Source organism: Chiloscyllium plagiosum, unplaced genomic scaffold (genome assembly GCF_037043375.1).
Source record: "Chiloscyllium plagiosum isolate Xiang-an unplaced genomic scaffold, Cpla_swu_hap1 HiC_scaffold_29, whole genome shotgun sequence".
NCBI lineage: Eukaryota > Metazoa > Chordata > Chondrichthyes > Orectolobiformes > Hemiscylliidae > Chiloscyllium > Chiloscyllium plagiosum.
Window position 1 is genome coordinate 1,765,657 of NW_028270167.1, and position 21,645 is coordinate 1,787,301.

A 21,645-nucleotide genomic window follows, 5' to 3' on the forward strand; every position below is an offset into this window, starting at 1 on the left:
CTGTTCACAGTCCAATATTTTCTCTCCCTTTTAAATTTTCTGTTCTATTTGTGACATTGGGAAAAGAAATAACACTGCATGCTGTGCTTTTAAAAGTTTACAAAACTCAGATATTGTTAGATTGTTCACCCTAATGATTATTTCCTGTTTTCTCTCTCACAGCAACATGCAGCCCTCAGGAATTCAGATGTATAGATGGACAGTGTCAAGCAGTGCAGTGGGTGTGTGATGGCTGGAATGACTGCTCAGATGGGAGCGATGAGATGAACTGCAGTGATATTACCCATCTCCCTTATGGTATGAGACAGTGAATCGGGCTTAATGAAACCATGTTACACAGCTGCCTACAGGAACATAGAAACTGCTGGAGGCAAAATCTCTGCAATCCACTGATTTGATCATCAACCATCTTGTTAGAGTATAGAATGATGATGATCTGGTGGCTAATCACAGAATTGTTATGTGTGGAAAAAGACCATTTAGCTCATTGTGTCTGCAATGACATCTTGAATGAGCATCATGACTTCATGCTATCAGCCCACACTTTCCCTTGAACCTTGCACATTATTTCTGTTAAATAATCTGCTAATGCTGTCTTGAATGCTTTCATCCCCCTTATTCAGGAAATGAATTCTGGGCACAAACCATTTGTGTTGCAAAACTCCAGCAAAGCTCAACACAAGCTGGAAGATCAAAGCCTCACCTTCTGCCTCAGTTCCTTAGCACCTTCAGGACTCAGCATCGAGTTTCACAATTTTTGAACATGAATACCCCTTCCTTGTCCAATTATCTGCCCTCACGATCCTGGATCCTGTTATGAAATGTGTTGCTTTTAGCACAGCCAAAAACATTTTCAACAACACATAGTCCCTATTATCACCTTTTAGCTTCTCTCCTTCTCTTGCCTAGTATCAACAATCCCTTTATTTGTCTGCTCTTTCCTTTCTCTTTAAGAGTTCCCTCTCCATCTATCCTCTTACTCCTGTTCTCCCCCAGTCCACCATAAGCTGAAACACTGCATTTTCGTTGCTGCTTGTAGTTCTGAAGAATGGTCACAGGATTGGAAATGTTAATTTTCTTTCTCTCTCCACAGATGCTGCCAGACCTACTGAATTTCTCCAGCAATTTCTGTTTTTCTTTGACCCAGAAACTTGCTGCGTGTACAGGTTTTTTTTTCTCATTTCACATTTACTTCTTTGTAAATCACTTTCAATCTGTATCCTTTAATTTTGATCCTTTTATGACCAGGAACAGCTTCTTCCTGTCTATTTTGTCCACATCTATTTGATTTTGAAAAATTCAATCACGTCTCCTCTTAGCCTTCTCTTCATGAAGGAGAATAGTCCCAATGTCTCAAATCTATCTTCTTAATGGAAGTTTCTCATCCTTGGAGCCATCCCATAAATCTCTTCTGCATTCTTTGCAATGCATCCATGTCCTGTCTAAGTGTGATGCTCAGAACAATGCAATACTCTGACTGACGTCTAACTCGTGTCTTATACAGGTTCAGCATAATTCCCAGTTCTTGTTCTCGATGACACTATTAATAAATTCTAGGATATGCTTTATTAGCTGCTGTCTTTACTTGACCTACAATTTTTCATGACTTGTGTGTGTATATATATTTACACTTAGGTCTCATTGCTTCTACACTCCCTTTAAAATACCTTTTGTTTATCCTGTCTTTCCCTGTTCTTTCCACGAAAACATAGCATCTCACACTTCCCTGCACTGAACTACATCTGCCACCTATCTGCCCACCTAACCAACATATCAATGTCCTTTTGAACTTCTGCATGGAGCTCCTCACAATTTACAATGCTTCCAAGTTTTTTTAGTGTGTATAAACTTTGAAATTTTCACCTGAATTGCAAGGTCTAGATCATTAACATAAATCAAGAAAAGTGATACCAGCCCTTGGAAAACTCTACTACAAACCTCTCTCTCCAGTTTGAAATGTATCCTGTGACCATTCCTTTCTGTTTCCTATCTCGCAATCAATTTTGCATCCATGATGCTGTCGTCCCCTTTATTCCATGATATGTAACTCTTGTCCACAAAGCTGTTGTATGACACTGTATCAATGCTTTTTGAAAGTCCTTGTCAAACATCTCTGTTACCTCCAACTGGTTCACCAAACATGATCTTCCCTGAAGGAATCTATGCTGGTTCTTCCTAATTCATTGATATTTGTTCATATGGTGATTAGTTCTTCACCAAATTATTCTTTCTGGATGATTCTCCATTACAGAAGTTAAAGTGAATGGTCAGTAATTGCTGCCCTTTTCCTTTTCAGTTTGTTTTGAACAACAACATAATGCTTGCAATTTTCCTGCCCTCTGGCGCCACTACTGTGTCCAGGAAAGATTTAAAGATTATGGCCATTTTATCTGTAATTATCCACTCTCAGGATGTTTGGTTCTGCTGCCTTACCAACATTTCAGTACTAGCAACTAATTCAATACCTCCTTCTTCTCAATTTAAATGCTTCTTGTAACTGAGTTTTCTCCTTTGTCACTATGGGCTGAGTTTGATGCAAAATATCAGTTTAATATCTCAGCCGTGCCCCTTATTCCGAGTGTAAATCTCATTTTTTTGTCCCCATTCAGTCCTACTCCTCCCTTAATGAATCTTTTTACTATTTGCATATATATATAAGACTTTAGAATTTCTCGTTATGTCATTCCTCTTTCCTTCTTTTATTTGTTTTTTCCATTTTCTTTCTGAACATTTTGTATTCAGTTTGATTTTCAACTAGATTTTCTACCTAATAACTGTCAGAAGCAGGCATTTTCTTTTTTATCTTAATTTCTAAAACTGTCCCGACAAGAAAACACATCTGTGATGTTGGCAAAATATGTATGTTTCATAAGAATGTGATACAACATAATCTACACCTGTGAAGAAAGTAGTCATGACTTGGAGATGACGGTGTTGGACTGGGGTGTACAAAGTTAAAAATCACACAACACCAGGTTATAGTCCAACAGGTTTAATTGGAAGCACTAGCTTTCGGAGCGACGCTCCTTCATCAGGTGGTACCATTCTGAAAGCTAGTGTGCTTCTAATTAAACCTGTTGGACTATAACCTGGTGTTGTGTGATTTTTAACTTTGTACACCCCAGTCCATCTCCAAATCATGACTATTATTCAGGTAGAGTTTTTTCCATTAATGTTTGGCTTCAGTCTATCCAATCCAGCTTTGTTCTTGCTCCATTGAAGTTGGCTCAATCCTGGTTAATTAATTGATTATCCATTACCCTTTCTCACCATCTCCCTAAACCATATGATGCAATGCTCACAGTTCCCTAAATGTCCCTCAACTGTCAGTTGATCTATTTGGCCATCATGTACCCAAGACCCAGATCTAGCAGTTGTTGGAGTAGATACATAATGCTTCAGAAAATTATCTCAAAGGCAATCCAAGAAGATGAGTTCCTCTTTGCCCTTAACGCTACCAAAATCGCAGTCTACATTTGCATAATTAAACTTCCCCATTATAACTACTCTATGATGCTTGCACCTCTATAACTTCCCTCTCACTTGTTTGTATTCTATAGACTACACTGAGCAATATAATTGCATATTTCTTAATTCTTAACTTTAGCCAAATTAATTCTCTGAACCCTCTGAAACATTCTCTTTCTCTAGCACTGCAATACTCTCCATAACCAATAGTACCACCCCTCCTGCATTTTTTCTTTTTCTGTCTTTCATGAACACCCTACAACCAGAAATATTTCCTTCAGTCAGGTCGCTGTTATGACCATAATGTTATAATCCACTTGGCAATCAGCACCTGTAACTCCATAAAACCATAAGAAATAGAAGTGGAAGTAAGGCCACTCGGCCCATCGAGTCCACTCTGCCATTCAATCATGGCTGATGGGCATTTCAACGGCACTTACCCGCACTCTCTCCACATCCTTTAACCCCTTGCGAGAATAAGAATTTATCAATCTCTGCCTTGAAGGCATATAACGCCCTGGCCCTCACTGCGCTCCGTGGCAATGAATTCCACAGGCCCACCACTCTCTGGCTGAAGAAATGTTTCCTCATTTCCATTTTAAATTGACCCCCTCTAATTCTAAGGCTGTCCCCATGGGTCCGAGTCTCCCCGCCTGACGGAAACAAATTCCCAGCATCCACCCTTTCTAAGCCATGCATTATCTTGTACAACCCTATTAACTCACTAACCCTATTTACAATATTCCATGCTGTGTAACTCTGATTTGGAAAGTTTCAATTTCTTCTTTACAATAACTCCATTTATTATTCTCTGGTCTAGTTGTATCTATTTCTTCCTGTATTTATGTAAACCCTGCGACTACTCTATTATTCTCTGATAGTACTTACAACCCAGCTGGATTAATTTAAACCCTGTCCAGCAGAGCTGACAAAACATGTTGCAAGGACATCCTGGCTACGTTCAGCCACAAAGTGTCCAGCTTGGACAGGTGCCAACCTGCCCAAGCCAGTCCCAGCACTCCAGGAAATTGAAGCTCTTCCTCCTACACCAGCCACACACTCAGCTGTCTTATCCTCCTATTATTTCTGTACACTCTTGGGCTACCTCTGGAGATTACTCCTATTGAGTTCCTGCTTACAAATTTTCTACCTAGCTCTCTGAATTGTGTTTGTAGGGCCACATTTCCTTCCAACTGATATCATTGATAACAATGTGGACCACAACATCTGGAGGAAACCCTCCCCCAGAAGAATTTCCTGCAGTTGCTCTGTGATATCCTTAATCCTGACACCAAGGAGATACCATCCCGGAGTCACATCTCCAGCTACAGAAATGCCTGTCTCTTCCCATAACTAATGAATCCCCTATCAATATGATTCTTCCACCTTTCCTCCTTCCCACTTTGACAGCTGGCCCACCCATGGGGATGCTGCAATCTCTGAGGAATCATTGCCTTCACAAGTATCCAGGATGGAAAACCAATTCTTAAGTGAGGTTTTGGAAACTCCTGCTCTACCTGCCTGGTTTTCCTGGACTATCTAGCATTCAACAGTCCCTTTCTGCCCGGCAGGCCCCTAACTTGTGCTGTGATCACTTCCCTGAACATGCTAACAATGTAACTCAGCCTTGGGCATGTCCCCCAATCGCTCCAACTACCACTTGAATTCTGAAACCCAGAGCTTCAGCTTTCTCATCCCCCAAATGCTAAAGAATGAGCATTCCACATGTCTAAGCTGCTCTGTATATAACTGAAGATTACTTTTCTACTATTAACAATAAACTGAAGATGAGTTTAATGAGTTTCCAATTCTCTTCTGATGTCACTTTGATTTTTTTTTCAACTCCTGCCCTATTATGCAGCTTTTTAACTCCTGGTTACTGGAGGCTGATAAATATAAAAGAAAAAGAAAACCCAATGCCCCCTCCATTATTCACCAAGCTGACAGTGATTCCATCCTGTCTTACTGCGCACTAAACCACTCTTATTTCTGCTCATAGCAAACAATTTCTATAAGTGAGTCTACAGCAGAGGGAGACATGAACTGACAAATACTCTCAGCGCTGTGATCCATCCATCTAAATTCACCTATTTTGCCCAAGCCATGTTACACTCACCACATGCTATGTCTCAAATTATTCCGATATTGAATTCTAAAATATTATTTTTTGAAATAAAATCTATCCAATCTGCATCTTAATGAATCCATATTATTTCCTTTTAATGTCTCCCTAGGGAACCTGTAGCCCCAGATTGACTACTTGGTAACAGTATCTTTGATACTTATTGATGTATTTTATTAGATAAATATGTGAAGAGTTAGGTGGTTTATGTTCTAAACAGAAGTAGAGTGAGACTACTGACAAGCCTGAAAGAAAAGGAGTGAAAGACATCCATTCCCTCAGGTCAAATAAAGTTCAAACCTCGGGCTTAAAGTTGAAAATGTCACAGGATCTTCCAGGGAGTGGTGTCTGATAGTATTTTAACAAATATACCTTTGTTAACAAAATTCACGTAGTTCTCAAAGGATTTTTTTTTACAGTTTGGATGGGTATGTGAATAGGAAGGGTTTGGAGGGATATGAGCCAGGTGCTGGCAGGTGGGACTAGATCGGGTTGGGATATCTGGTCGGCATTGACAGGTTGGACCGAAGGGTCTGTTTCCATGCTGTACATCTCTATGACTCTATGAGTTGTAAAGCTGATATTTTACTCTTTTTGGACGAAAATGTAATGACCTTCTCTCCCTCTCCTTAATTTCCCTCTCACTCTTTTCTGTTCTTCCAATGAAGTTACGGAGTCCTTTTTTCGGATTTAAATTGGGACATTCTGATTTGAGTGATTTAACATCACCATTATCATTGAGTACTCAGCCGAAGGAGTTATACTTTTTGATTTGAACTGGACAGTGTCATAAGTTTTTTTCCACCGTGATAACCTTCCGAGCTGAAACATCAACTTGACCCCTAGTAACTGAACTCAGAGCACAGGGTGAACCTGGGTAATCTTCTGGTCAATGACTTATATGGCCCTTGGCCGTACATATATACACTAGACCAGAGGGTTGGGGGAGGTAGATGTAGAAATTGGAGAACTGCCCCACCCTCATGTGATTTATTCAAGCACATAATGGTTCTTTTGCTCTTCCTTCCCAGAAGCTAATTGTGAGAAGATTGAGGTGGCGATGTGTCAAGGCCTCAGTTATAATGAGACTTCATTCCCCAATATTTGGCTTGGAATTGCAGATCAGAGGAGTGCTATTTCTACCCTGAAGGACTACAAGGTGAGGGACTCGGCTAGTGCAATCCGACCTAGAGATACCATAGTTTGCCACTGGTACAGAATTCTCAGTGTGCAATACCACTGTTCCAATGTGGTGTATTGTTCTCTTCTTTAAAAAATCGTTAATGAGATGTGCATGTTACTATCCAGCACGCTTTGCCAATCCTGCATTCCCAGAAGGTAATTAAGAGTCAACCCCATGTAGGCCAGACCAGGGGAAGACAGCAGATTTCCTTTCCTAAAGGATATTATGAACTCGATAGGTTTGTACAACAATCGACAGTAATTACATGTCCCAAATTTTCAATTAATTCAAGTTTCATCATCTGCCAGATGGGATTTGAACCAGGTTCCAGAGCTTTAGTATGGAATTTGAGATTACTACTGCAGTGACATTTAACTACATCCAACCCCCCCTCCCCAGGTTATTCACCTGAGCAGGTAAACTTCTGTAAATATATTTAATTAGTTAATTTTGAAATTGAGTCCAACTCAACTGTATTCTGTTGATAACATTTCACAGAAAACACTGGAGCCAGGGTTGGAGGGTTTGGGCTATAGGGAGAGGCTGAATAAGCTGGGGCTGTTTTGCCTGGAGCATCGGAAGCTGAGGTGTGACCTTATAGAGGTTTTTAAAATCATAGATAGGGTGAAGAGTCAAAGTCTTTTCCCCAGGGTGGATGAGTCCAGAACTAGAGGGCATGGGTTTAAGGTGAGAGGGGAAAGATTTAAAAGGGACCTAAGAGGCAACTTTTTCTCAGAGGGTGGTACGTGTATGGAATGAGCTGCCAGAGGAAGTGGTGGAGGCTGGTACAATTACAACATTTAAAAGGCATTTGGATGGATATATGAATAGGAAGGGTTTTGAGGGATATGGGCCAAATGCTGGCAAATGGAACTAGATTGGGTTGGGATATTTGGTTAGCTTGGATGGGTTGGACCAAAGGATCTGTTTCCATGCTGTACATCCCTATGACTCTAAAATACACTTGGAATTAGTCATTTGGATTGTGTCAGTCTGAAATGGCACAAGGTCTTTTCAGGGGCAGTAACATTCCTGGGGCTCCAGTCTGTAAGACCATCAGACACAGGAGCGGAAGTAGGCCATTCAACTCATCAAGTCTCCTCTGCCATTCAATGAGCTCATGGCTGATCTGATAATCCTCAACTCCACATTTTTGCCTTTCCTCATAACCATTGACCCCCTTTCTGATTAAAACTCTTATTCACTCTTTAATATATCTAATGACCCAACCTCAGCAGCCCTCTATGCTAAAGAATTCCACAGATTTATTCCCTCTGAGAAAAGGAATTCCTGCTCATTTCTATCTTAAATGTGCAACCCCTTATTCTGAGATTATGCTGTCTGGTCTGAGACTTTCCATATCTATGTGTCAACTTCTCAAAGAATCTTCTGTGTTTCAATAAGATCACCTCTCACTCTTCTGGATTGCAATGAATACGAGGCCCTAGCTATTCAATCTGTCCTCATAAACTAGTCCTTTCAGACCTCGCGTCAAGATTAGAGTGGTGCTGGAGAAGCACAGCAGGTCAGGCAGCATCCGAGAAGCAGGAAAAATCAATGTTTCGGGCAAAAGTCTTTCATCAGGAATGTTTATCGTACCTAGTAACAGTCGAGTGAATCTTGTCAGGATTGCATCCAAGGCCAGTATAGCTTTCTTTAGATAAGGGGCCCAAAACTGTTCACAGCTGTGAGGAATCATGTGATAGAATCCATACAGTGTGGAAACAGGCCATTTGGCCCATTGAGTACACACCAACCCTCCAAAGACCATCCCACCTACCTCTGCGATCCTGCATTTTCCATGGCTAATCCACATAGCCTGCACATCCCTGAACACTATTGATAATTTAGTATGGCAAATCCACCTAACTTGCACATCTTTGGACTGTGGGAGTAGATCTGAGCACCCAGAGGAAACCCATGCAGACACAAAGAATACAGAAACTCCATTGAAACAGTCACCCGAAGGTGGAATCAAACCCGGGTCCTTGGGACTGCAAGGAGGCAGTGCTAACCACTAAGCCACAGTGCCACTGGTCTGACTATTGTCTTGTGTAGGTTTAGCAAAACCGCTCTACCTTTATACTCTATTCCTATTGAAATAAAAACTAATATTCCATTTGCCTTCCCCATGGCCTGCTGAAATTGGATTCTAGTGTTTTTGTGATTCATGCACAATGGCTCCCATAATACCTGCTGTGTAGCTTTCTGCATTTGTTCTCTGTTTAAATAATATCCAGCTCCTCTACTCTGCCGAATATTTCCTGCCAAAGTACATAACCTCACATTTCCCCTCATTAGTGGGAAAGACCACGTAAGAGAAATAACAGCAAAAGGAAATAACTCAATAAATTTCCTTGAAATTAAATTGCACAGTGAGCTAGGAGCTGTTCGAGCATAGTTAGAGACTCAGTGGTATGCTTCCATTCAATATAGAAAGAGGATTATGTCCAAATATCCCACACTTTCAACATGCAATGGATACCCCAATCTTTGCTCCAATCATTCATTCATCTGTCAGAAAATCTGCATAAATATTCCTCGATACCAAATGACAGTTAAACAAATCTTCAAAATATTTACCCATCCTCACCCATCAGCTATTGCACACTGGACTACTACACTTCAATACCTAACTCTTCCCTGTTACAGGGAAATCCCTGCTTCCATGAGAACAAGTCCCTCTTTTGGTGCAGAGAAGCAGCTCAGTCTCAGCAGTACTGGAACATCATGTCTCTTAGAAATGCAGGGTAAAGCCCATAATTCAAGGTAAATTCAAAGTTTAAAAGAGCAGATGAGATGAACTAAGTATTAGGTGATGATAAGTTTGTGTTCTAGATTCTGAGTAGGACAGAAAACTCAAGGACCTGAGGAGTTTCACAGGTCCCAGTAGATAAGGAGTCAGAGCAGGAAGGTGGGGTAATTCTAGGGAGCACAGTTTTAATGAATTATTTCTGTGCTGTGAGTTTGAATCATTCTGGGTTTGCAGAAATAGTGAGATCCTCATCATAATCAAACATTTATTAATTTGTTTCTTAATGAATAAAATGGCATTGATGATGCCACTCCTTTTAATGGAGTCTGTTATTGGTTGACCCTTGAATAGGAATTATTCAACTTTCAACTTTCTGTTGAGTGATTGGCTGTTTGATTTGATCTAACAAAGTTCAAGTGCTAATGATTTTCACCAGTTGTAACCCTTTGGATGCCTCAAGAGTAACACTTTATCTTTTTATTCTGACAGCTTCTGACTGAGCTGGTGTGCTATGAGACCCTACGTCTACTGACCTGCAGCATCATTGTGCCTAAATGTACACAGGATGGTGGAGTGATGCCACCGTGCCAGTCCCTCTGCCAATCTGCTGAGAAACAGTGTCAACATTCACTCGAGTCTCTGGGCATAATGTGGCCTTTCAACTGTAACATTTTCCCGGACTCTGATGATCCAATTGAATGCGTGAGAGCATAGAGATAACCCACCATTCCCATCCAGACCTGTAACTACTGTTCATCTTACTCTGCAGGCACAAATCTTAATAAAACATTAATTACGTATTTCTTGTAAAAGTGAAGTTTTTGTATATGTTCAACAAGACCAAAAATATGATGATGGAATTAACACTTAAGGACAGATCATGATTGCCAAGTGGCCTAGCACCTGCAGATAAATTGATGCAATTTTAAAATGTCACAGCCACCACCCCCCACCCACACCCCCCATCCAGAAACACACAAGAGAGTTCTTGGAAACCTGGTTCACAACAGACACAGAGATAGACGCAGTGTACAAACCGCTGCAGAGAAGACCCAGAAGTGATACTCACCTCAACAGACCGGACCATGTAAAAACCACACGGGGCAGAACAACAGCGCTCCACGGGGCCGCACTGATGATGTTACCCAGTATGGAAATGAAATGTCTGTATGATAACACAGCAGCTCAGCAAGCTAATCAATTACCTCCAACTCTTCAGGTCTGGCAGCATCTGTGCAGAGACAAACAGAATTAATGTTTCAAGTCCAGTACAATTCTCCTTTGGAACTCAATGTGACCAATGAAGGTCAACACAAGATGAAGGTGCAGCATCTCATTTTCCAATTAGGCACTTTAGAGCACTCTGGTCTCAACATTGAATTCAGCATCTTGAATTCAGACTATAAACCCTGCCATGTTTTTGCTTTTTGTCATAGCTGACCTTTATTCTATGACTAATACCTACTCTAAACCCCAGCTTTATTACCTCTCTATAATCATACATTTCCTTTGCCTTTTGTTCTATGACACTGTTGATTTCTAATATTCCTCAGTCTTCTCTCTGTCCCATTTTTCAACCAGAGGAGTTACTCTGAATGCTAAAATGGCTGACAAAATGCCTCACAGCTCTTGTGCATATATAAACAAGGCCTGTGACAGCTGCAAGGCCAGGAATCATCTACACGAGCAGTACTGAGATCACCACATACTGCACACAGTGATGTCAGTGCTGATTCTCACTCCCCATACTTATTTTATGTTAATGAGTTTTCAAAATTGATGACCAATTCCCGGTAATGTTTGGCCACTTCCTTTGTGCTCCTTCCCACATCTTCATGCTGATTCAGTCTGGGGCATGTCAGCATCGGTCCCTTTGGTACCATCTGTTTTTTGTTTACTTTTATGCTTCTTGTTAGTGATTAATTCAGTTGGTGGAAGATTCAGGACAGAAATGACGGCCACCTATGCTCCTCCCAGCTGCTGTTCCCAAACTCTGACTGAGCAGAGTGATCTGACACCAGAGCCAAGGACTGTGGGACCCTCAGATCCTGTCTAATGGGCTCTGAGTGTTCCCAAGTCCCAGGCTTGGCTGGTGATGTTGGGGCAAAGGCAGCCGCTGCTCTGCAATCTCCAGCAGCCAGTGAAATCCTTAATTTGTGATGTGGTTGGGACTGTGCTCTTGGTGAAAGCATCCATATGTTTATTGGTCAACACTTCCATTTGAATCACGTTTATTATTTCTCAGCTCTTGCCAATTTGATTTTCACTTTCCTGACCTTCTGATCAACCAGTCAGGTTTAAACTTTCACTTCTTGAAGTCATTATAAAAATTTCTGTTACTTCCAAAAGACAGCTTCCTCTTTGTTCATCTGCCCTCTTTGGGCCACCTATAGTGACACTGAACCATTCACTGAACTTTTTCAACATAACACCCGTCACATTTCCATCTCCTTTCAATTCTGAAGAAGACATGTATCACACGCAAAACTTAGACCTTGTCTCTTCACAGATGCTGCCAGACCTGCTAAATATTTTCAGCACCTTCTTTATATATTAAACTTCCTGTTGTGCATCACACTTAAAGAGTAATGACTTGGATGAAGTATTCAAAAGATCTGCATCTTCAGAAGAGGAGAAAAATTGCAGAAAATAGAAGGATAAATAGCCTGAATCACACTCAAAAGACTACACTGTAATAACTTGTTGCAACTTACCTGTATCCTATGTAAATTTAAAATAACTATTTTAACTTACATATGGAAATAAATATTCTGGTGGAGTGAGGACCTGTTTATCAGGTTTCTTGCTGTTATGTTCTTTCTTAGTACATCCTTTGGAGCTGCTTCATGTCCGATGAAATTTGGATGTGGTTTGAGTGAACAGTTAGCCTAATTTTTCATAGTATTGATTGAGGATTGAATATTAGACTCCCTAATCTTTGAGTAATGCCTTTAGTCATCGCATGGGAGTTAAGATATTAGTTTAATGTTATTTACTGGACCACAATGCAGCAAATCCTCCATGTTGGATTTGCTGCTTAAGATTATCAGCTACAGGATTGGCCTGAATTTGGGAACAGCACTGAACATGTTTTAATTTATATAACTTTTATTAGTCTCAGAATAAGTAATTCTTTGAAAAGAAAAATGCATTTATAGGGAATTGGTTTCCCCTTAATCTGTTCACAGTTTCAAATCTTTTACTCATTCTGTTGCTGTTCCCTGTGTCTTTTCCCATCCTGCTGTTCCTGGTTTTGCCTCTGAACACACCAACCATTTCCTCTTGGAGTCAGAGCCAGTGACTAAAAGTTTTCTCATTCCCTTTGAACTGAGCTGAGTGGTGTTGCCGCCTATCAGAGACTAAGAGTCTACAAAGAGTCACGCTGACAAAAGCCGTCAGTAACAGAGCTGTCACCAGTACCTCTTGGTGTAGAACTGGAAAATACTTGATCTTTACTGGTAAGTTTTTAATATTATTTTAAAGAAAACTGTGCCTTTATAGGAGCATGAAGGAATGGAACTTTAAACTCTTACTAACAATCTAAGCACTTCCTGTACACACTCCCATCTTTGGAGACAGAGACAGAGCTTCCACTGTTGATTATGGGTCAGGTTCAAAATACTGCGCTTTGGACAGATAGACACCAGCTTGCTGTCTAGAAAGTTCTAATTGTAACTTAAGAGAATTCCAATCCTGTAATTCTATTTTATTGCGCAGTATTCAGAGAATTGGAAATATGGAGTAAATTTTAAACGAGGGCTTTAATTTCATGCAACAAATAAGAGCATTTAAAAGCGGACTGGCTGCAGGCAGAATGTTTTAAAAACAAGTTTTGTTTCTAGAGTAAAGAAAAAGTTGACCAAAATGTGTGTATGTAATGGTTTGTCTTAATTGGGTATTGTACCCTCTGTACTGTGTTTGTAAAAAGATGAATGATTTTTATTGAATTCTTAAAATCTCCAATTCTGGCAGTTGAACATTTGCTTTTTAATCCTGAGGCCAGTTTGGGTTTATACTTTTACAGAAATGAGACAGTTTCAGTCACAAGACTTCAGAAACTCTACAGCAGAGTAAAGCGGGGAGCTCAGAGCTCTGCTTACACTTCTAATTAAAGGGGCATGGCTTTCATTTCATAAAGTTTGACAATCCCTTTAATATGCAATGCAAGAGAATAAAAAAGAGAATAGATTACATCACTTGTGTACAACATTGTCCTGACAAACTGCTCTTCCCACTCTGGGGATCTAACAAATACTTTCTCAATCAGTGATCCCTTCCCACTGATCAGGCATCGGAACTTATCCAGAATATACTGTACGGTGGAAAGGGATAGAGTATATAAACTGTCAAGGACCATCACTGCAGCTGCAATGAAGGGACCATAAAAGATCTGCAGCCAAGCAGACAGCTTGTCATCCACATCTGGTTCACAGAGACAGACCGTGAGGCAACTGCAATCAGAGAGATCCCTGCAAGGCTGAACCAGAGGCTGTAAGCACCTCAAATTCACCCCAACCTGCAACAAATACAATTTCCTGGCTAATTTTCCTGTTTGGCGTCCTAACTCAGTGGGTGAGCTTGATTTGATTCTAAAGCTTTTTCTGATGTTGATCATTTTGAGCGGTGAAACAAGGTAATCAATGCTTTATGCACAACAGTATTTTTCTGCATTTTTGCTTTTCTCGAGACTTCCGACAACCCGCACTATCTTTGCCTTTGACAGCAGAAGAGGATAATCTTTCCAAACAGTGGTCAAAACAATCTAAAATCCAAATGAAGTGCGGACGCTGTAAATTAGAAACAAAAACAGAAATTGCTGAAAACGTTCAGCAGGTCTGGCAGCATCTGTGCAGAGAAATCAGAGTTAAATTTCAGCTCGAGTGACCCTTCCTCAGAACCCTGATCTCTGATTTCTCTCCTGCTGAACCTTTCCAACAATTTCTGCTTTGGTGTCAAAAACAATCTGTCCGTTCACCACAGAAGCGTTGAATACTTCCTCCGGGTGCTCTGATCTACTGGCACCAAGTGTGAGCATTTGGTTTATTCCTTGTTCAAATCCCATGACTTTCAATTTGGGCAGTGGAAAGGAGGATTATATTTGTACAGTCACCCTAACAGCCCTTTGTCCCTTTCAAAGGAAGCTGAGTAAGCCTAAATTAAATCAAACTATAGAAAGCCATTCCACCCATCATGCCTCTGCCAGTTCTTTGAGAGGGCTTTCTAATTAATCCCAGTCAATCTGCTCTTTTCCCAGTCTTGTAAATGTCTCCTTCAAGCATGTATTACAGATTAATTAAATTTCCTTTCAAAATTTACTTTTAAATCTGCTTTCATTGCCCTTTCAGGCAGAATTTTCCAGATCCCAACAATTTGACGTGTAAAAATATTTCTGCTGTACTCCCATGAGTCTTTTGGCAATCATCTCAAAGCCGTGTTCTTCGAGTACCGACCCTTTCTCACTCTGTTAAACCTCCTACAGTGCAGAATGCTTCTATTAACATTCCTTTTACCATTCTCTGTTCTAAGAAGGACATACCAACTTCTCAAATCTTTCCATGAAGCTGCAATCCTGCATTCTTGAAGACATTCTAATAGATCTTTTCAGCACTTATTCCAAACTCTTGACATCCTTCTGAAGGTGTGGCGCCTAGAATTATATATAATTCTTCAGGTGGGGCATAACCAGTCATTCCGTTTCTCTTTACAGGGTTGGAGTCTCTCCCTGAGCCTCAGGATGAGTTGTATTACCTTATCTGTGTTGCTCTTATTGCTGTCATGTGCCTTGGCCAACATTAAAGATAACAACCTTTCCGGATTTTGTGCTGGACATCCAGGAATTCCAGGAACTCCAGGACGTAATGGGTATCCAGGGCTGCCGGGGCGGGATGGGAGAAATGGGAGGGATGGAATGCCTGGATTACCAGGACAGAAGGGCGATGCAGGAATACAAGGTAAGGAGCCTGGCCACTAATCTCAGACCTCATTAATATGACCCAAATTGAAATCTGGAAATATTTTATATCAAAGAGCCAACAGTAGTCAGATATTAGCGAGTTTTGAGAAGTTGTATAGCTCAGGTTGAGGTTCTGGATGTAGGTTTGCTCACTGAGCCGGGAGGTTCATTTCCAGACGTTTCGTCACCCTACTAGGTAACATCTTCAGTGGGCCTCAGGGGAAGCAGTGTACATGATTCCTGCTTTCTATTTATATGTTTGGGTTTCTTTGGATTGGTGATGTCCTCAATGTGTTTGTTGATAGACTCCATCTACCACCCCCTGAGAAAAAGAACAGGAAATGACATCACCACAGGAAATGACATCACCAATCCAAAGAAACCCAAACATATAAAAAGAAAGCAGGAATCATGTACACTGCTTCCCCTGAGGCCCACTGAAGATGTTACCTAGTAGGGTGATGAAACATCTGGAAATGAACCTCCCAGCTCAGCGAGCAAACCTACATCCAGTAGTCAAATATCATTTCATGTTTAGTTGAGGACAGTACTAACTCAACTATGATGCTGCCACAGTTGGCTACAGGCCAACATTTAATGTCATCCAACAGGTAAGGCATTCTTGGCCCCCAAGGAATATACCATAAGCTAATAGAAGTTTTATTTTGTTTATGTTACCTACATCTAGACTTTTTCACAATCAGGCACATCTCTTTCACATCTCTATCCAATTTCCTTTGCTCCAAGAACAGTATCATTATCCATCATTCTTAGAACCATTCTGGTAAATGTTCACTGTACCCTTTCAAAGACTCTCACATCCTTCCTTAGGTGTGGTGACCAGAACTGGAGGTAATTCTTAGTTGTGGTATCAGTGAAACTTTATAACATTCAGCATAACCTCCTGGCTACTGCATTTCTTCATCTCAGCCTAAATTATCCAGAAGCTTCTATCTGAGGCATTATCCCAGAGTTTGATGCTTTTTAAAAACATATCAATAATATAAACTATTAAAATTTGTTGGTTATTACTTGGTTGGAAAGATTAACAGTTACTGTGACTATCAAAACATTTTGTCAAAACACTTGGTTTCCCCCATTACTGCAGCGTCCCTTTAAGGAATATGCTTTGGGTTTTCAAGAACAGATTAATTGCTTATTACTCACTTCTGTTTTGAATTATTTTCAGCTGGAAGCTGGGAAGGGTGTCTGGGGTTTATGAGGAACGATCTGGGTAACTCAGTAATTTTGTTTTTATTTAAAGCAAGTTGGAATATGCCCTTGGGTATGATTTATTTTACTTTGATCAAAACTTCTCATTGTTTCTTATGAAATGGTGCCCTATACATTTTATTTGGACTGAGTCCCAAGATGAATTGTGTTTGCTTCTGTTGAGAGAGTCAGCCATAGTCTCTCAGCATTTCCTCCTTGCTTTTGTTGAAGGCATTGATTGTAGTTTGGCTAAAGGTCCTCAAGCATCAGCCACCTTTTCAGCAGCTCACTCCAAGAAGCATCACTGGGGCTTTGATTGTGGAGTTCAAATTTGATGGAATCATACAGCTGGTCAGTCTCTGAAAAGTAGAGTTTACATTTCAATAACAACTATATGCATTTACATAGCCCCTTTAAATTTTAACAAAATGTGACACTGAACCACAAAAAGACAGCTGACTAAAGGGTGGTCAAAGAAGTAAGTTTAATGAAGTATGTTACAGGACGGAAGAGGGAAAGACGGGTTCAGAGGATGAATTCCAAATGCACGGGCCTAAGCAGCTGAAGGCACAGTTACCAACATTGGATTGAAGGTTGTGAAGAGGCCAGAATTGAAGGAAAATAAATTTCTGATTGGGTTGCCACACTTGCAATTTTGACACATCTTTTCCAATGCCAAATGCTAACTGACATGCTGATTTTGAGTTTTTGTTTTTCTGCTGTTTGACTTTGAGCTGCTGCTTAATCCTGGCATCGAACCAACATCCATGATAATCCATTTTCCAGCAAGAGTTAGTTGACATTTATCAGGAGTAATAACACTGACTCATTCTTCCGGCCTTTAGCCAGAGAGCACTGAAGACAGCATCGTAACGCAGGGCTGACCGGGGAAGAACTTTATTCCTCCTGTCCCGAACGGTGCTATGCTACACAGGTGGTGCATTTACCGACTGACCCATTAAAAGATTAGAACTTTTAATTTGAAGTGCTGAGTGTGATGAGAAGTTTAGTCCTAGCTGAAAAGGTTTAGGCAAAAACAAAAGAAACACTTCCTTCTGCTTTTCCTTCCTCTGCTTAATTCCCTGAAGTGCTCCATTGTAAGTCACACTCAAGTCAAGTTTGAGTCAGCTGGCCCACAGATAGAATTTTCCATACAGTATTGGGTGCCCTGTAATGGGGATGATGCCATTGTCACTGAGACAATGTTAACGATTAACAGCATAACACTAAAAATGGAAAGGATAGTTTATTAAGAATGACAAGTGATAGAGACTCTTTCAATTAGAGCAGTGCAAGTTAAAAGTAAACCTGTTTACATTGAACAGTGAATCAGAATCACAGAAGTTGGCCATTTGACCCATCATGCTTGGGCCACCTTCCCAAATGAGTATCATTACCCTGTGCCAAACTCCTGCTTCTTCCCAACCTTTGCACATTGTTCTTATCCAGATAATTATCTAATGCTCTCCTGAGTGTCTCACTTTAACATGCTTCCATCACAAATACATTGAAGGTATACACTTAAATGAAAGGAGAGTTTAGGAAAATGATCTTTTCCCTAGTTAGTTAAAGTATGGAATACCTGACCAGAAATGCTGGTGAAAGCAGAATCTATAATAACTATTGAAAGAGAAGTGAATAAATATTTTCAAACAAATATTTGCACAAGTGATTTGATTAGTAAATTTGCAGATGACACAAAGATTGATGGAGCTGCTGATCGTGCCGATGATTGTAAAAGGATAGAACAAGATAGAGATAGATTGGCGACTGGGCACAGAAATGGCAGGTGGAGTTTAATCCAGACAAATATGAGGTGATGTATTTTGGAGGATCAAATTTAGATGTGAATTATACTGCAAATGGCAGAGTCCTTAGGAACATGAACATACAGAGGGATCTGGGCATGCAGGTCCATAGTTCCCTAAAAGAGGCAACACAGGCGGGGTAGGTGATTAACAAGGCATATGGCATGTTGTCTTCATCAGCGAGGGCATGGAATACAAGAGTTGGCAAACTATGTTGCAGCTATCAAGAACCCTTGTTAGACCACATTTAGTGTATTGTGTGCTGTTTCTGTTGCTACACTGCAAGAAGGACATGGAAGATTCGGAGAGAGTGCAGAGAAGGTTCACCACGATGTTGCCTGGTCCTGAGTCATTTGGCTATGAGGAAAGGTTAGAAAAACTGGGGTTGTTTTCACTGGAAAGATGGTGGTTGAGAGGAGACTTCATAGAGGTCTACAAAATTATGAGAGGCATAGATAGAGTGGGTAGTCAGAGTTGAAATTTCATTTACAAGGGGTTACAGGTTCAACATGAGAGGTGGAAAGCTTAAGGGAGATGTGTGAGGGAAATTTTTCATACAGAGAGTGGTAGGAGCCTGGAACACACTGCTGGGAGAGGTGTGGAAGCATACACATTGGTGACTTTTAAGAGGCGTCTGGGTGGTTACATGAGTAAGAGGGAATAGAGGGATATGGACTAAATAAGGGCAGAAGGTTTGTTTTTTAGTTTAGTGAGAGTATGATGGTTGGCACAGGCTTGGAGGGCCGAAGGGCCTGATCCTGGGCTGTACTTCTCTTTTGTTGTGTTGGCTGAAAGGCACAATGAAATGGAGATTGCTTTCAGAAAGCTGGTATTGTCACTGATAGGCTGAATATTATCCGAATATGATGGAACATTTACTATTCTATCATCCACCCTATCTGGTACATGAGGGGATGTTTCCACTTGTAGGAAGTAAGGGATGGAACTCTAAGATCGTCAGTAATAAATCCAATACGGAAATGATACATTTTTACTCATTGGTCAGAAATATGAGATGAACAGCACGTGTTTTAGAAGGAGGCTAAATAATTATATGAGGGCAAAACAAATAGAAAGATACACTGAGAACATTAGATGCTGAAAGATTGGAAGAAGCTCCCACAAAGTATAAACACCAACATTACCTTAATGGCCTGTTTGAGGGCTTAAAATTCTTGGTAATGCTTTGTAATGAAGATACAATTCAACAGCTTACCATACAGTTCCAGGCGAAGAGCATCTTCAATCCTGTGTGAATGGGATTTTGATTCAGAGTAAGGCAGGACATTTTTACAACTGCTGTCTTGTGTGAGGAGAGAAACGGAGAATCCTAATTGCTGTCATCTAAATAATGGTTTTATTTTTCAGGTTTGCGTGGGCCAATTGGGGAGCAAGGAAATCCAGGGCTACCTGGACCAATAGGTGAGAAGGGAGTCAAAGGGGACAGTATAATTAATTACAATTCAGCATTCAGTGCAAAACGTTCCAAAACTCACACCCTGCCCCAGCTTGAGGAAGCGGTCCAGTTCGATGTGATTATATACAATGATCAAAGGCACTATGACCCGGAGACAGGAAAATTCACTTGTGAGATTCCAGGCCTCTACTATTTCGTGGTTCATTCCACCGTTTTCAAAACCAGCCTGCAATTTGACATCATGAAGAACAATGTTTCCATGTCGTCTTTCTTCCAGTACTATGACAATTGGCCAAAGCCTGTCTCACTGTCAGGTGGAGCTCTCATGCATTTGGACGCCAAGGACCAGGTGTGGGTGCAAGTGGCAGTGGGAGATTACAACGGGATTTATTCTAGTGTAAAGACAGACAGCACCTTCACTGGGTTTTTAGTCTATTCTGACTGGCAAAATGCTCAAATCCTGGTTTAATGTTGTTACTTTTGCTCATTGCTATATCATGTATGGATTGTACTTTGCATCAAACTGAACTTTAAATGTATGATATTGGTAGAAAGTCAATACTTCTTTGTGTACATTGCATCACCTGTACGGTTACATCCTGTCCCTGAACTGTAAACCAAATCCAATGTCTGTTTATAAACGAATTCTATTTTGTCTTTGCCCATTTTCTTGTCTTCTGATGGGTTGACTATGATATTACATGGGCCAGTGCTCAACTGTATTACAGTATGAAGATGAAAAAACTTTGAAGGTCTCTTACATCATGCCTCTGCTCCTTTCAGTTACCCGAGAACATTCTCAGAGAGACAGTTCTGGGCCAAGGTGCACACAGATCAGGGTCACAGCAGTCATGGGAATGAGGCAGGAAGACGTGTTTTTGGCCCTCCAGACTCAGACTCTGCTAAATTAATGGTCTGACCAGGTCAGGCAGTAAGGGGTTAAAAAAATCACACAACACCGGGTTATAGTCCAACAGGTTTATTTGGAAGCACTAGCTTTTGGAAGCACTGCTCCTTCATCAGGTGGTTGTGCTTTGGAGATGAAGGAGTGTCGCTCCGAAAGCTAGTGCTTCCAAATAAACCTGTTGGACTATAACCCGGTGTTGTGTGATTTTTAACTTTGCACACCCTAGTTCAACACCGGCATCTCCAAATCAAGCAGTAAGGGCACCTTTTTCCTTTAGTGTTCTGTAGGCATTCAGTTTTCTGTCTGTTTTTCACCAGGAAGGTAAAGACAGGCAGTCCATTCAGTAGCTGCACCAGTGTTCCCATCCAAATAATCAGCATGGGCCATGCCATAATATAGGTGAGCACTGACGTTACAGTCCAAGCTACATAAATCAGCAGAGTTGGATGGTGTGAAACCTACACTTGATCATATAAACGTAGGATGAAAATCCACACCTGTAACGGTTGAAAATACAGACCAAATGAAAGTGTGGAAGGAAAGTTGATCAGCTCCAAAATTTAGGACAAAGCAGGTTGGAAAGTAGCATGACAAAACAACAGTGTAATCACAGTAATTCCTCCAATCAATGAGTGTACAAGGACAAACCAGTGAACCTGCAAATTCCCAAATCTGCAAACAAACGAAACCACACGCCTGCAGCTCCAGGCTCTCATGTACCCACAAACTTGCAAATCCTCAGTGCAGGAATTCTTCATAAATTTAACCTAGTTACGATAATTCCTGATTCCCATACTTGCTTGATTATGAATGGCTCTTT

The 21,645-nt window shown here is 40.7% G+C and overlaps 2 protein-coding genes across 7 annotated transcripts in view; both read left to right on the top strand.

The window, feature by feature from the left end:
- The window catches only part of mfrp (membrane frizzled-related protein), an 80,153-nt gene extending 69,827 nt beyond the window's left edge, over nt 1-10,326 (top strand). For 4 of the 5 annotated variants that reach the window (XM_043677078.2, XM_043677081.2, XM_043677082.2 and 1 more), the window contains 3 exons: nt 163-297; nt 6,622-6,749; nt 10,018-10,326. In XM_043677078.2, the coding sequence (XP_043533013.1) occupies nt 163-297; nt 6,622-6,749; nt 10,018-10,242 (488 nt within the window). In that variant the 3' untranslated portion in view covers nt 10,243-10,326. The remainder of the gene's footprint in view (nt 1-162; nt 298-6,621; nt 6,750-10,017) is intronic. The other variant, XM_043677080.2, reaches the window with a different exon arrangement.
- Nucleotides 10,327-12,850: 2,524 nt separating this feature from the next.
- c1qtnf5 (C1q and TNF related 5) lies at nt 12,851-20,575 on the top strand. Of its 2 annotated transcripts, XM_043677737.2 has the most exons (4): nt 12,929-12,986; nt 13,796-14,100; nt 15,236-15,479; nt 19,870-20,575. In XM_043677737.2, exons 3-4 carry the CDS (start codon nt 15,263-15,265, stop codon nt 20,385-20,387), a joined length of 735 nt encoding a protein of 244 aa, XP_043533672.1. In that variant the 5' UTR covers nt 12,929-12,986; nt 13,796-14,100; nt 15,236-15,262; the 3' UTR covers nt 20,388-20,575. The 2 variants fall into 2 exon arrangements, with proteins under 2 accessions (XP_043533671.1, XP_043533672.1); XM_043677736.2 differs by lacking the exon at nt 13,796-14,100 and having other exon boundaries at nt 12,851-12,986.
- Nucleotides 20,576-21,645: the final 1,070 nt, after the last annotated feature.

What these genes read in the sequence shown, in the direction of transcription:
- c1qtnf5 (XM_043677736.2), top strand. Translation starts at nt 15,263, where the DNA reads ATGAGTTGTATTACCTTATCTGTGTTGCTCTTATTGCTGTCATGTGCC. An exon ending in GGGCGATGCAGGAATACAAG is followed by an intron (nt 15,480 to 19,869) that starts GTAAGGAGCCTG and finishes TTTATTTTTCAG; the next exon opens with GTTTGCGTGGGCCAATTGGG.